At 47.6% G+C, this 15631-nt stretch overlaps 1 protein-coding gene across 1 annotated transcript in view; it reads right to left on the reverse strand.

Annotated features, from left to right (window-relative positions):
• LOC115199103 (staphylococcal nuclease domain-containing protein 1) overlaps window positions 1–15631 on the reverse strand; it is a 351451-nt gene that overhangs the window by 14884 nt on the left and 320936 nt on the right. The window contains exon 22 of the mRNA XM_029761673.1: window positions 14915–15118. Within this exon, the coding sequence (XP_029617533.1) occupies window positions 14915–15118 (204 nt within the window). The remainder of the gene's footprint in view (window positions 1–14914; window positions 15119–15631) is intronic.

Here is a 15631-nt window from a genome sequence, read left to right on the forward strand (position 1 = left end):
AGCTTATGTCGCTACAAAGAGCCAGCCAGGCCATAAAATTAACATCCACAAATGCGGGTAGATTTAGGTATTGATTGGTAAAAAAATGACAATTTCACCAGCCACGTAAATGGGTGGTCAATTTGCAGGGCTCTACAGTGCGGGCATTACATTTACGAATACAAATATAGTGGAAAAAGTCAAGTATGAGCACGTGCGAGGAAAATACTGCAGTAGTTGTTTTCAAAGTATTTCTGCCGTTTTGTTTCATAGCTGCTAATCGCACAAATAAATATCAATCTATATCCCACCTCATGAAGCAACACTGCCTGGCAGGAAAGATTTGTGCACTATGCTGATTCATTTTTGGAGGCGCTGCGCACAGGCATCAAAGTTGGTCAAATTTACTCGAAAGTCTACAAAGTGAGACTTTGTCCTCGTGTTTCTTGGCTATTTACATTGTTTTGTTCACAAGGTTGGCTGTTTTTAAATGGAAGTTTGAGTCTGCTGCTTCAACTGATGCAAAGAGATGTTGTCTACTCCTAGTCAGAACCAAAATCTCTCACACACAGACAAGTGACAGGACTCCAGTGACCTGGTTACCACGGTAACCTCCCACCCTGAACATTTTGTCTCATCTGATATGTTCTCGGGTCACAAAAAATGAAATAGTGCTATCTCTCACATTATTTCTTACTAATAAATGTTTTGTTTTAGAAACATTAGGCATGGACATCAGCTTGTGTATTTTTATTTTAGGTAATTATGGCGCAAAAATATTTTGTCTGACAAATTTTTCCATCTACCTGCCACAGTGGCTGGTGGATCAAAAAGTGGCCGTCATTGTAAATAAGAGGTTGTTCTTAACTGACTTGCCTAGTTAAATAAAGGTTAAAAATAAAAAAAGGGAGAGTTAGCGTTTGAAGCTAACTGTAATGCGGGATGTTTCATCTGAGGCCCAAAAACTTTTAGAACAAATGTTCTATTGAAAAGGACTAGGGATAATATACGAGGTTCATGCTATGTTGGTGATTGATAATTAGCAAGAGGCTTCTGTGTTTTCTAATTGATTGTTAATTAGCAAAAGGGGAGATGATTAGCTTGTAGAGCTAATGAACTTTTTCGCTCGATGACAGTGTTCGCTTAGCGCAGCCTGATTGAGCGAGATGGGTTGGGAGTCACTCAGTCATCTGACGTCGTCGCCTTTGGTTGGCCTACTTTTACTGTGGTGATCGAGCACCAAGATGGTGTCTGTACGACCATACTGGAACTTAATGGTTTTTAATAGACTTCAACTTCAGTCATGGAATGAATCACTTTTGTGTCTGATAGGTCTGTGTGTTTGTGGTGACAGTATGCTGTGAATGTGGCTGACATGAGAATATTCTCTAGATGAAAGATGGTGAATGTACAGTTGAAGTCGGAAGGTTACAAACACCTTAGCCAAATACCTTTAAACTCAGTTTTTCACAATTCCTGACATTTAATCCATGTTTTAGGTCAGTTAGGATCACCACTTTATTTTAAGAATGTGAAATGTCAGAATAATAGTAGAGGGAATTATTTATTTCAGCTTTTATTTCTTTCATCACATTCCCAGTGGGTCAGAAGTTTACATACTCTCAATTTTTATTTAGTAGCATTGCCTTTACATTGTTTAACTTGGGTCAAATGTTTTGGGTAGCCTTCCACAAGCTTCCCACAATAAGTTGGGTGAATTTTGGCCCTTTTCTCCTGACAGCTGGTGTAACTGAGTCAGGTTTGTAGGCCTCCTTGCTCGCACACGCTTTTTCAGTTCTGCACACATATTTTCTATGGGATTGAGGTCACGGCTTTGTGATGGCCACCCCAATACCTTGACATTGTTGTCCTTAAGCCATTTTGTCACAACTTTGGAAGTATGCTTGGGGTCATTGTCCATTTGGAAGACCCATTTACAACCACGCTTTAACTTCCTGACTGATGTCATGAGATGTTGCTTTAATATATAATTTTCCTCCCTCATGATGCCATCTATTTTGTGAAGTGCACCAGTCCCTCCTGCAGCAAAGCACCCCCACAACATGATGCAACCACCCCCGTGCTTCACGGTTGGGATGGTGTTCTTCGGCTTGCAAGCATCCCCCTTTTTCCTCCAAACATAACGATGGTCATTGTGGCCAAACAGTTCTATTTTTGTTTCATCAGACCAGAGGACATTTCTCCAAAAAGTACGATCTTTGTCCCCATGTGCAGTTGCGAACCGTAGTCTGGCTTTTTTATGGCGGTTTTGGAGAAGTGGCTTCTTCCTTGCTGAGTGGCCTTACAGTTTATGCCGATATAGGACTCGTTTTACTGTGGATATAGATACTTTTGTACCTGTTCCCTCCAGCATCTTCACAGGGTCCTTTGCTGTTGTTCTGGGATTGATTTGCACTTTTCGCACCAAAGTACGTTCATCTCTAGGAGACAGAATGCGTCTCCTTCCTGAGCGGTATGATGGCTGCGTGGACCCATGGTGTTTCTACTTGCGTACTATTGTTTGTACAGATGAACATGGTACCTTCAGGCGTTTGGAAATTGCTCCCAAGGATGAACCAGACTTGTGGTCTACAATTTTTTTTCTGAGGTCTTGGCTGATTTCTTTTGATCTTCCCATGATGTCAAGCAAAGAGGCACTGAGGTTGAAGGTAGGCCTTGAAATACATCCACAGGTACACCTCCAACTGACTCAATGATGTCAATTAGCCTATCAGAAGCTTCTAAAGCCATGCCATGATTCTCTGGAATTTTCCAACCTGTTTAAAGGCACATTCAACTTAGTGTATGTAAACTTCTGACCCACAAATAATCTGTCTGTAAACAATTGTTGTAAAAATTACTTGTGTCATGCACAAAGTAGATGTCCTAACCGACTATAGTTTGTTAACCTGTTTGGGATAGGGGGCAGTATTTTCACGGCCGGTTAAAAACCGTACCCGATTTAATCTGGTTACTACTCCTGCCCAGAAACTAGAATATGCATATAATAGATTTGGATAGAAAACACTCTAAAGTTTCTAAAACTGTTTGAATGGTGTCTGTGAGTATAACAGAACTCATATGGCAGGCCAAAACCTGAGAAGATTCTACACAGGAAGTGCCCTGTCTGACAATTTGTTCTCCTTCTAGGGCATCTCTATCAAAAATACAGCATCTCTGCTGTAACGTGACATTTTCTAAGGCTTCCATTGGCTCTAGGAAGGTGCCAGAAAGTGGAATGAGAGCTCTCCAGTCTCTGGGTGAAAAACAGCAGGGGTTTTTGTGAGTGTTCCTGCTGAGAACAATGATACTGAGGAGCGCGTGCACGAGACGACTCCATTTTTTTCTTTCAGTGTTTGAATGAACACGTCGCCCGGTTGGAATATTATCGCTATTTTACGAGAAAAATAGCATAAAAATTTATTTTAAACAGCGTTTGACATGCTTCGAAGTACGGTAATGGAATATTTTGTCATTTTTTGTCACGAAATGCGCCGGCGTGTCACCCTTCGGATAGTGACTTGAACGCACGAACAAAACGGAGCTATTTGGATATAACTATGGATTATTTCGAACCAAAACAACATTTGTTGTTTAAGTAGAAGTCCTGGGAGTGCATTCTGACGAAGAACAGCAAAGGTAATCCAATTTTTCTTATAGTAAATCTGAGTTTGGTGAGGGCCAAACTTGGTGGGTGTCAAATTAGCTAGCCGTGATGGCCGGGCTATGTACTCAGAATATTGCAAAATGTGCTTTCACCGAAAAGCTATTTTAAAATCTGACACCGCGATTGCATAAAGGAGATCTGTATCTATAATTCTTAAAATAATTGTTATGTTTTTTTGTGAACGTTTATCTATGGGTCTGGTAGTTATGGGGACGGGTCTGGTAGTTATGGGGACGGGTCTGGTAGCTATGGGTCTGGTAGTTAAAGGGACGGGCCTGGTAGTTAAAGGGACGGGCCTGGTAGTTAAAGGGACGGGCCTGGTAGTTAAAGGGATGGGTCTACTCAAATCAAAAAGATTATTGGTCGCGTACAGAGATTTGCAGATGTTATCGCAGGTGTATCAAAATGCTTGTGTTTCTAGCAGTGAAGCAATAGTGAAGCAATAGTACCTAGTAAAAACAGTGAAGCAATAGTACCTAGTAAAAAGAAAGAAATTATGAAATATCAGAACGAGAAAAGTTATAAATATGTATATATACAGTATATATGATGTGTGTGTAGACAGTATGGACAGTATATGAATAGACAAGGTGTGTACAGCAGTAGTTATATAGGATATATATATGAAGTGGGTAAATCAGTATGTAAACATTAAAGTGACCAGTGTTCAATGACCATGTACAGCATAGGGTAAAGCAGTCTCTAAGGTAAAGGGTAGAGTACCGGCTGTTAGCTGGCTAGTGACAGTGTCAAAGATTCAGGCCAGGGTCCTGGGCAAAGGCCGGCTAGTGGTGACTATTTAACAGTCTGATGGCCTGGAGATAGAAGCTGTTTTTCAGTCTCTCGGTCCCAGCTTTGATGCACCTGTACTGTTTCCTCCTCCTAGAGTTTAGCGGGGTGAACAGACCGTGGCTCGGGTGGCCTTGATGATCTTCTTGATGATCTTCTTGGCCTTCCTGTGACACTGGGTGCTGTAGATGTCCTGGAGGGCAGGCAGTGTGCCCTGATGATGCGTTGGGCTGACCGCAGCACCCTCTAGACAACCCTGTGGTTGCAGACTATGAAATAGCTATGGTGACACAGCCCGACAGGATGCTCTCAATGGTGCATCTGTAGAAGTTTGTGAGGGTCTTAGGGGCCAAGCCGGATTTCTTCAGCCTCCTGAGGTTAAAAAGGCGCTGTCGCGCCTTCTTCACCACACTGAATGTGTAAAGGGACCACTTCAGGTGCTCTCTCTGCTGTCTGCTGTAGTCCACGATCAACTCCTTAGTTTTGTTGACGTTGAGGGTAGAGGTTATTTTCCTGGCACCACTCCACCAGGGCTCTCACCTCCTCCCTCCAGGCTGTCTCGTCATTGTTGGTAAACTTGATGATTGAGTTGGAGACGTGCGTGGCCAGGCAGTCATCCAGGCAGTCATCAGGGAGTACAGGAGGGGGCTGAGCATGAACCCCTGTGGGGCCCCCATGTTGAGGATCAGTGTGGCAGAGGTGTTGTTGCCTACCTTCACCACTTGGGGGCAGCCCGTCAGGAAGTCCAGGACCCAGTTCAACATGGAGGGGTTCAGACCCAGGGCCTTGAGCTTAGTGATGAGCTTGGAGGGCACTATGGTATTGAAGGCTGAGCTGGAGTCAATGAACAGCATTCTGACATTCTTACATTGGGGCAATATGTGAATTGTAGTGGGTCTAGGGTGACGGAAAGGTGGAGGTGATATGATCCTTAACTAGCCTCTCAAAGCACTTCATGATGACAGAGATGAGTGTTACGGGGCAATAGTCATTTTGTTGAGTTACCTTTCCTTTCTTGGGTACAAAAACAATGGTGGACATCTTGAAGCAAGTGGGGACAATGGACTGGGATATGGAGAGAATTAATATGTCCATAAACACTCCAGTCAGCTGGTTTGCCCATGGACGGAGCTTGGCAGCTCGAGCCGTCAGTATCTATAATACGTGATTGTCTAAGGTCCCTGCCACATACAGTACGTCTTGTGTCTGAGCCCTTGAATTGATTCCACTTTGTCCCTGTACTGCCGTTTTCCCTCTATGACTGCTTTACGGAGCTTTACGGAGCCTTACGGAGGTCATAGCTGGTCTGTTTGTACATGTCCATGTTCCCAGTCACCTTTCCATTGTTAAATGTGGTGGTTACTGCAGCACAGAGGGGAGACAGATGTCTTTACTATAGCAGGCACACACCTTTCCCCGCCACGCACCTTTCCCCGCCACGCCACGCACCTTTCCCCGCCACGCCACGCACCTTTCCCCGCCCCGCACCTTTCCCCGCCACGCCCCGCACCTTTCCCCGCCACGCCCCGCACCTTTCCCCGCCACGCCCCGCACCTTTCCCCGCCACGCCACGCACCTTTCCCCGCCCCGCACCTTTCCCCGCCACGCCCCGCACCTTTCCCCGCCACGCCCCGCACCTTTCCCCGCCACGCCACGCACCTTTCCCCGCCCCGCACCTTTCCCCGCCCCGCACCTTTCCCCGCCCCGCACCTTTCCCCGCCACATACCTTTCCCCATAACACACACTTTTCCCCATAACACACACTTTTCCCCACCATCCCCGCCTCAACACACCCCCCCCCATGGAATAATGTAATCAAAGGGAGGCATGAAGCAGAATGTGGGAGGGGGGCTGAGAGAGAGGAGAGAGCCCATGGTTGGGCTAAGGCAGAGCGGAAATAATCAGCATTAACAGCATTTTAAATCACATCTCATTTAGAATGAAAGGTCTGATCCACCGCCGTTTCCTTTCATTCCTGTGGATTAGAATTCATCATGGCGGCGCTCTCAAAGACATGCAAATTCATGCAAATTCTGGATGCTAGCACCTTGCCTTCCCATATTGCTGTGCGCAACCTCTCTTTGGCTAAGTGAGATAGACAGGATGAAGAGCGAGAGAGGGATGGAAGGAGAGACAGCACTAGGAGAAGAGAGAGAGGGATGGAAGGAGAGACAGGACTAGGAGAAGAGAGAGGGATGAAGGAGAGACAGGACTAGGAGAAGAGAGAGGGATGAAGGAGAGACAGGACTAGGAGAAAAGAGAGGGATGGAAGGAGAGACAGGACTAGGAGAAGAGAGAGGGATGGAAGGAGAGACAGGACTAGGAGAAGAGAGAGGGATGGAAGGAGAGACAGGACTAGGAGAAGAGAGAAGGGGATGGAAAGAGAGACAGGACTAGGAGAAGAGAGAGAGGGATGAAGGAGAGTCAGGACTAGGAGAAGAGAGAAGGGGATGGAAGGAGAGACAGGACTAGGAGAAGAGAGAGAGGGATGAAAGGAGAGACAGGACTAGGAGAAGAGAGAGAGAGGGGGATTGAAGGAGAGACAGGACTAGGAGAAGAGAGAGAGGGATGGAAGGAGAGACAGGACTAGGAGAAGAGGGATGGAAGGAGACAGGACTAGGAGAAGAGAGAGGGATGGAAGGAGACAGGACTAGGAGAAGAGAGAGGGGGATGGAAGGAGAGACAGGACTAGGAGAAGAGAGAGAGGGATGGAAGGAGAGACAGGACTAGGAGAAGAGAGAGAGGGATGGAAGGAGAGACAGGACTAGGAGAAGAGAGAGAGGGATGGAAGGAGAGACAGGACTAGGAGAAGAGAGAGGGGGATGGAAGGAGAGACAGGACTAGGAGAAGAGAGAGGGGGATGGAAGGAGAGACAGGACTAGGAGAAGAGAGAGAGGGGGATTGAAGAAGAGACAGGACTAGGAGAAGAGAGGGATGGAAGGAGACAGGACTAGGAGAAGAGAGAGGGATGGAAGGAGACAGGACTAGGAGAAGAGAGAGGGATGGAAGGAGACAGGACAAGGAGAAGAGAGGGATGGAAGGAGAGACAGGACTAGGAGAAGAGAGAGGGGGATGGAAGGAGAGACAGGACTAGGAGAAGAGAGAGGGGGATGGAAGGAGACAGGACTAGGAGAAGAGAGAGAGGGATGGAAGGAGACAGGACAAGGAGAAGAGAGGGATGGAAGGAGACAGGACTAGGAGAAGAGAGAGGGATGGAAGGAGACAGGACTAGGAGAAGAGGGAGAGGGATGAGAAGGAAAATGGAGAAGGGGAGGTCGAGCGAGAGACAGGGGAAGATGGAAGGAGGGGCAGAGAGAAGGTGAGCATAGGAGAGATGGATAGAGAGAGAGGGAGGAAGAGCAAATGGAAAGAGGGAGTGAGAGAGACATTAAAAGGGATGGGAGGAGCGAGTAAGTGCTCAGTGTGCGGGTGGCGGTGTGCCAGGGGTGGCGGTGTGCCACTCTAGCCCGACAGAGAAGGGAGGGGGGGTTAGTGCCAGGGCTCTCCCTAAAGATGGTCTCCCATGCCAGCCTGCCTGAGGGGCGAAGGCTTGAGAGAGAGGGGGATACAGGAGGGGAGAGAGGAGGAGAAGGCATGTTCTCCATCACCCCACCACACGGTTTAAGGCTCTGAGGCAATGACCGGCGGAGGAGGTGTGTGTATGTATGTGTGTCTGAGTGTGTGTGCGATAGTGTGTGTGTCAGGCTAAGGGGGAGGCCCAGCCGTCGGCTCTGCCAACGCTGTTGGAGTTAGTGAGTTCTACGGGGAGATCCTGACTCATTTCAGGATATGAAAGGAGAGAGCTCAGCAGTTCATACAGACTGCCTCCTGTCTGCATTCACCTGCTCTTCAGCCTGACACACTCTCACACTCTCCACCCGACAGTAGAGTAGCTTGGGAGGGTGATGTACTATCTCCACCCGACAGTAGAGTAGCTTGGGAGGGTAATATACCATCTCCACCCGACAGTAGAGTAGCTTGGGAGGGTAATGTACTATCTCCAACCGACAGTAGAGTAGCTTGGGAGGGTGATGTACTATCTCCACCCGACAGTAGAGTAGCTTGGGAGGGTAATGTACTATCTCCACCCGACAGTAGAGTAGCTTGGGAGGGTGATGTACGATCTCCACCCGACAGTAGAGTAGCTTGGGAGGGTGATGTACGATCTCCACCCGACAGTAGAGTAGCTTGGGAGGGTAATGTACTATCTCCACCCGACAGTAGAGTAGCTTGGGAGGGTGATGTACTATCTCCACCCGACAGTAGAGTAGCTTGGGAGGGTAATATACCATCTCCACCCGACAGTAGAGTAGCTTGGGAGGGTGATGTACTATCTCCACCCGACAGTAGAGTAGCTTGGGAGGGTGATGTACTATCTCCACCCGACAGTAGAGTAGCTTGGGAGGGTTGTGTACTATCTCCACCCGACAGTAGAGTAGCTTGGGAGGGTAATGTACTATCTCCACCCGACAGTAGAGTAGCTTGGGAGGGTAATGTACTATCTCCACCCGACAGTAGAGTAGCTTGGGAGGGTAATGTACTATCTCCACCCGACAGTAGAGTAGCTTGGGAGGGTAATATACCATCTCCACCCGACAGTAGAGTAGCTTGGGAGGGGGATGTACTATCTCCACCCGACAGTAGAGTAGCTTGGGAGGGTTGTGTACTATCTCCACCCGACAGTAGAGTAGCTTGGGAGGGGGATGTACTATCTCCACCCGACAGTAGAGTAGCTTGGGAGGGTAATATACTATCTCCATCCGACAGTAGAGTAGCTTGGGAGGGTAATGTACTATCTCCACCCGACAGTAGAGTAGCTTGGGAGGGTAATATACCATCTCCACCCGACAGTAGAGTAGCTTGGGAGGGGGATGTACTATCTCCACCCGACAGTAGAGTAGCTTGGGAGGGTAATATACTATCTCCATCCGACAGTAGAGTAGCTTGGGAGGGTAATATACTATCTCCACCTGACAGTAGAGTAGCTTGGGAGGGGGATGTACCATCTCCACCCGACAATAGAGTAGCTTGGGAGGGTAATGTACTATCTCCACCCGACAGTAGAGTAGCTTGGGAGGGGGATGTACTATCTCCACCCGACAGTAGAGTAGCTTGGGAGGGTAATATACTATCTCCACCCGACAGTAGAGTAGCTTGGGAGGGTGATGTACTATCTCCACCCGACAGTAGAGTAGCTTGGGAGGGTAATGTACTATCTCCACCCGACAGTAGAGTAGCTTGGGAGGGTAATGTACTATCTCCACCTGACAGTAGAGTAGCTTGGGAGGGTGTGGTACTATCTCCACCCGACAGTAGAGTAGCTTGGGAGGGTAATGTACTATCTCCACCCGACAGTAGAGTAGCTTGGGAGGGGGATGTACCATCTCCACCCGACAGTAGAGTAGCTTGGGAGGGTAATGTACTATCTCCACCCGACAGTAGAGTAGCTTGGGAGGGTGATGTACTATCTCCACCTGACAGTAGAGTAGCTTGGGAGGGTAATATACCATCTCCACCCGACAGTAGAGTAGCTTGGGAGGGTGATGTACTATCTCCACCCGACAGTAGAGTAGCTTGGGAGGGTGATGTACTATCTGGATACACTGTTGAGCTCTACTACAGTACCAACAGTGAGAGGTACAGGAGTGTGTGATCCAGTCTGAATGAATATTAGCTCAGTAAGATACTGTGTGTGTGTGTGTGTGTGTGTGTGTGTGTGTGTGTGTGTGTGTGTGTGTGTGTGTGTGTGTGTGTGTGTGTGTGTGTGTGTGTGAGATCCAGTCTGAATGAATATTAGCTCAGTAAGATATTGTGTGTGTACACATGATGTGTGACAGGAGTGTGTGATCCAGTCTGAATGAATATTAGCTCAGTAAGATACTGTGTGTGTACACATGATGTGTGACAGGAGTGTGTGATCCAGTCTGAATGAATACCAGCTCAGTAAGTTACTGTGTGTGTACACATGATGTGTGACAGGAGTGTGTGATCCAGTCTGAATGAATATTAGCTCAGTAAGATACTGTGTGTGTACACATGATGTGTGACAGGAGCGTGTGATCCAGTCTGAATGAATACCAGCTCCAGCAATATGTGTTTGTATGTAATAAACCATAAACCGATCAGGGGTCATTAATCATTGACAATATGCAGGACAGTAACGTTCATTTGATCACACATTAGCCAATGCAATACACCTGAGATGTATGCCAGATCCCTGACTGCACTAAAGCAAACAGGCAGCTCTTTTGATGCTGCAATATCCTACTATCCTCTCATTTCAAATGTAATACCTGTGAATATACATATGTCTATGTCATGTCATCACTATGTATTCATGTAATATCCATTGAATGGTAATCCTATTTCTATGGTAATATCAACCACCTTCATATAATAACATCATTTCTATGTATTACTGTGTAGGCCGAATACTAAGCGACAACTAGCCTATACAATAACGTGTGTGGGCCCTTCAGCTAGGTTAGTCCTCTGTGTTGGGAGGCTCTTAAAGTTAGCCACTCTGGCCCTGCAGTGATGCATGCCTGGTTTTACTGCGCCTGACTCAGAACACACTGTCTCTATCTCAGCTCTTTATCTTCCCCTCCACACCTCCTCTGGCTGGCTCCCGCCTTCTCTCTCTCTCTCACTCTCTATATCTATCCCTCTCACTCTCTCCATTATTTTCTCCTCTCTCTATATATCTCTATCCCTCTCTCTCTATTTATCCATCCCCCCATTCTCTGTCGTTCTCTCTTCTCTCTATCGACCTCCCTCTTTTTCTCTCCAACAATACTAGCAGCCTGCATACATTTACGATTATAATAATATTGTCTATCTTTATTGCATGGACAATGCTTAAGTGTGTTGTCCATTTGCTACAGGGCATATCCACAAAACAAACAGAGCCTAGCTTGACTACAACGGCTTCCCTTCAAATAAATCGAACAAATCCCGCTCTCCTCTATGAAACAAGACCAGCGCCTGAGAACAGCAATTTGTCATCTGGAATACAATGGTGTCAGGAGGGAAAAAACGGTGTTCGTTGTTGTAATATCACAAACGGACGTGGGAGTTTCACCACTAAGCATTTCAGCTTTAAACATTTCAAAATAAAGCCCATTTGAGGAAATGGAAGCTGAGATCAGTCAATGGTCAGTCTAGCTGACAGAGGAGCTTTGTTTGCCAGGGGGACTTTAAAGTGATAAGGTAGAAGGTCTTCAGGGTGCTTTCACCTGTTCAGCCCCCCCCCCCTCTCTTTTAGACTATTAAAACTATGCCACTTTAGACTATATCAATGAAAGAGATGCACCCAGAGCCTTCACGTCCCAGAGCCTTCACGTCCCAGAGCCTTCACGTCCCAGAGCCTTCACGTCCCAGAGCCTTCACGTCCCAGAGCCTTCACGTCCCAGAGCCTTCACGTCCCAGAGCCTTCACGTCCCAGAGCCCTCACGTCCCAGAGCCTTCACGTCCCAGAGCCTTCACGTCCCAGAGCCCTCACGTCCCAGAGCCCTCACGTCCCAGAGCCTTCACGTCCCAGAGCCTTCACGTCCCAGAGCCTTCACGTCCCAGAGCCTTCACGTCCCAGAGCCTTCACGTCCCAGAGCCTTCACGTCCCAGAGCCTTCACATCCCAGAGCCCTCACGTCCCAGAGCCTTCACGTCCCAGAGCCTTCACGTCCCAGAGCCTTCACATCCCAGTCTGAATAGGCTGCATTGTTTCAGAGGGAGCAGCACAGGAGACATGACCAGTATAAGACAAACAGGCCTGACAGACTACATGACTCTATTAGCCTGTTTCAGTGGACAGCAGGGTTCAGACTGCATGGCTCTATTAGCCTGTTTCAGTGGACAGCAGGGTTCAGACTGCATGACTATTAGCCTGTTTCAGTGGACAGCATGGTTCAGACTGCATTACTCTATTAGCCTGTTTCAGTGGACAGCAGGGTTCAGACTGCATGGCTCTATTAGCCTGTTTCAGTGGACAGCTGGGTTCAGACTGCATTACTCTATTAGCCTGTTTCAGTGGACAGCAGGGTTCAGACTGCATGGCTCTATTAGCCTGTTTCAGTGGACAGCAGGGTTCAGACTGCATGACTCTATTAGCCCAATAGAGTGGACAGCAGGGTTCAGACTGCATGACTATTAGCCTGTTTCAGTGGACAGCAGGGTTCAGACTGCATGGCTCTATTAGCCTGTTTCAGTGGACAGCAGGGTTCAGACTGCATGGCTCTATTAGCCTGTTTCAGTGGACAGCAGGGTTCAGACTGCATGACTCTATTAGCCTGTTTCAGTGGACAGCAGGGTTCAGACTGCATGACTATTAGCCTGTTTCAGTGGACAGCAGGGTTCAGACTGCATGACTATTAGCCTGTTTCAGTGGACAGCAGGGTTCAGACTGCATTACTCTATTAGCCTGTTTCAGTGGACAGCAGGGTTCAGACTGCATGACTATTAGCCTGTTTCAGTGGACAGAAGGGTTCAGACTGCATGACTATTAGCCTGTTTCAGTGGACAGCAGGGTTCAGACTGCATGGCTCTATTAGCCTGTTTCAGTGGACAGCAGGGTTCAGACTGCATGGCTCTATTAGCCTGTTTCAGTGGACAGCAGGGTTCAGACTGCATGGCTCTATTAGCCTGTTTCAGTGGACAGCAGGGTTCAGACTGCATGCCTCTATTAGCCTGTTTCAGTGGACAGCAGGGTTCAGACTGCATGACTCTATTAGCCTGTTTCAGTGGACAGCAGGGTTCAGACTGCATGACTCTATTAGCCTGTTTCAGTGGACAGCAGGGTTCAGACTGCATGGCTCTATTAGCCTGTTTCAGTGGACAGCAGGGTTCAGACTGCATGACTCTATTAGCCTGTTTCAGTGGACAGCAGGGTTCAGACTGCATGGCTCTATTAGCCTGTTTCAGTGGACAGCAGGGTTCAGACTGCATGCCTCTATTAGCCTGTTTCAGTGGACAGCAGGGTTCAGACTGCATGACTCTATTAGCCTGTTTCAGTGGACAGCAGGGTTCAGACTGCATGACTCTATTAGCCTGTTTCAGTGGACAGCAGGGTTCAGACTGCATGACTCTATTAGCCTGTTTCAGTGGACAGCAGGGTTCAGACTGCATGGCTCTATTAGCCTGTTTCAGTGGACAGCAGGGTTCAGACTGCATGACTCTATTAGCCTGTTTCAGTGGACAGCAGGGTTCAGACTGCATGACTCTATTCGCCTAATAGAGTGGACAGCAGGGTTCAGACTGCATGGCTCTATTAGCCTGTTTCAGTGGACAGCAGGGTTCAGACTGCATGACTCTATTAGCCTGTTTCAGTGGATAGCAGGGTTCAGACTGCATGACTCTATTAGCCTGTTTCAGTGGACAGCAGGGTTCAGACTGCATGACTCTATTAGCCTGTTTCAGTGGACAGCAGGGTTCAGACTGCATGACTCTATTAGCCTGTTTCAGTGGACAGCAGGGTTCAGACTGCATGGCTCTATTAGCCTGTTTCAGTGGACAGCTGGGTTTTAATCACTGCTCTGACTCTGTTCCAGTGGGTCGTTTCAACACAATACTGTTTACAGTCTCAGTGGCCCAAAGAGGTCAAAGGTGAGCTCCCTGGCGACAAATACACACTATACAGTTACTTATTGACTGATGTGGGCTGACTAAGTGTCTTTCAATGGGTTGTAAAACTTTAGTGGTGGTATAGGGAAACAAGGGTGATTAAGTCTAAAATTCTGTGTGGTGTGTGTGTGTTGGTATGCATTCATATGTTTATGAGTGTTTGTGTTCTGACCGGTGAGCCCATTTCTGTGGCTTTGTGTGTGAACGTGTGTGTGCCAATTTGTACCTAAATGACAGAGTGGAGTAATGTCGGGGCGTGTAGGAGCGGTAATTGCGCCAGGAATAAATATTTCAGTTTTGTGCCTTTATCTTTCATTTACATAGAGGCTTTGAGTCTGCCAGCTGAATTAGCATAATGAGGGAAGGCAAACGAGCTGCACTTCATGACATTACAAAATGGCCGCCGTCAGAGGGGCCTGTCCTGCTGAGCACTAGACCTACCGAGAGGAGCGGAGAGATGCATCGCTTCAGATCGGTCTTCATTTTGGATTACTAAACACGTCAGCATTTAGCCAAATGCTAGCTCTTATTCATAACAAAACACTGACCTGTTAGCATGGTAGCATAAGGCTAACAGCCTTGCTGAAATAGACTAGACCCTTCAGCCAGCCAGTCACATACACTGTCACCCACTATCATGTTTTGGCCCTGACAAAGTCACTATGACCTGAAAACGTCTGGCACATGTCAGCGTCACCTTTTCTCAACTCTAACGCCAATACATTTGGCCCAATGCTACCACTGGTACATAAAACATCTGTTTGGCCATAGTGCCCTGACAAAGTCATTATAAAACTGAAAACTTAAGGTAAACATAACTTTCATTTCTCTCTTCAAATTCCGCCAAGGCGGCCATTTTCCTACCATTTTCTGCAGGTGCTTCTCTTTCCGCGCGTCCACCATGACCATGCCCTCCTTGACCAGGCTGAGGCCGACGTCGTCCTTGGAGTCGGCGAACTGCAGTGTGACGTGGGGGCAGGTGACGCCGCTGTGCTCCACGTTGAGCAGACACTGGGTATTCTGGATGTCCCGCACCAGGTTGTCCACCACGTCAGCACGCACATCCTCCTAACGGGGGAGGAAGAGGAGAAGAAGGGAGGTCAAGGGGTTAGGCCACCCTGCTGAAGGCTGTCGAGCCGGAACAGTTCATCCTGAAATGTAATTTAACCTTTATTTTACTAGGCATGTCAGTTAAGAACAAATTCTTATTTTCAATGACGGCCTACCGGGGAACAGTGGGTTAACTGCCTTGTTCAGGGGAAGAACGACAGATATGTACCTTGTCAGCTCAGGGATTTGATCTTGCAACCTTTCGGTTACTAGTCCAACGCTCTAACCACTAGGCTAGTCCTCTAATAAAAGGGACTCATATTGTGCTCAGAGAGCGAGACAAGGAAGCCAATTAGGAGTATTGAGGAGCAATAAGACACGCCCGCCATGGCTTTATAAAACAGGGATCAATTGACTACACCCCAACATTCCCCATTCATCTTTGCTCTGTCCCTCTCACTTGCTCTCCTTCCTCTCCTCCTCCCTCCATGCCTCTTGCCCTGGTCCTGTCTCCATGGCAACCCGAGCAAG

Source organism: Salmo trutta, chromosome 8 (assembly GCF_901001165.1).
Source record: "Salmo trutta chromosome 8, fSalTru1.1, whole genome shotgun sequence".
In the NCBI taxonomy this organism is placed as follows: Eukaryota; Metazoa; Chordata; class Actinopteri; order Salmoniformes; family Salmonidae; genus Salmo; species Salmo trutta.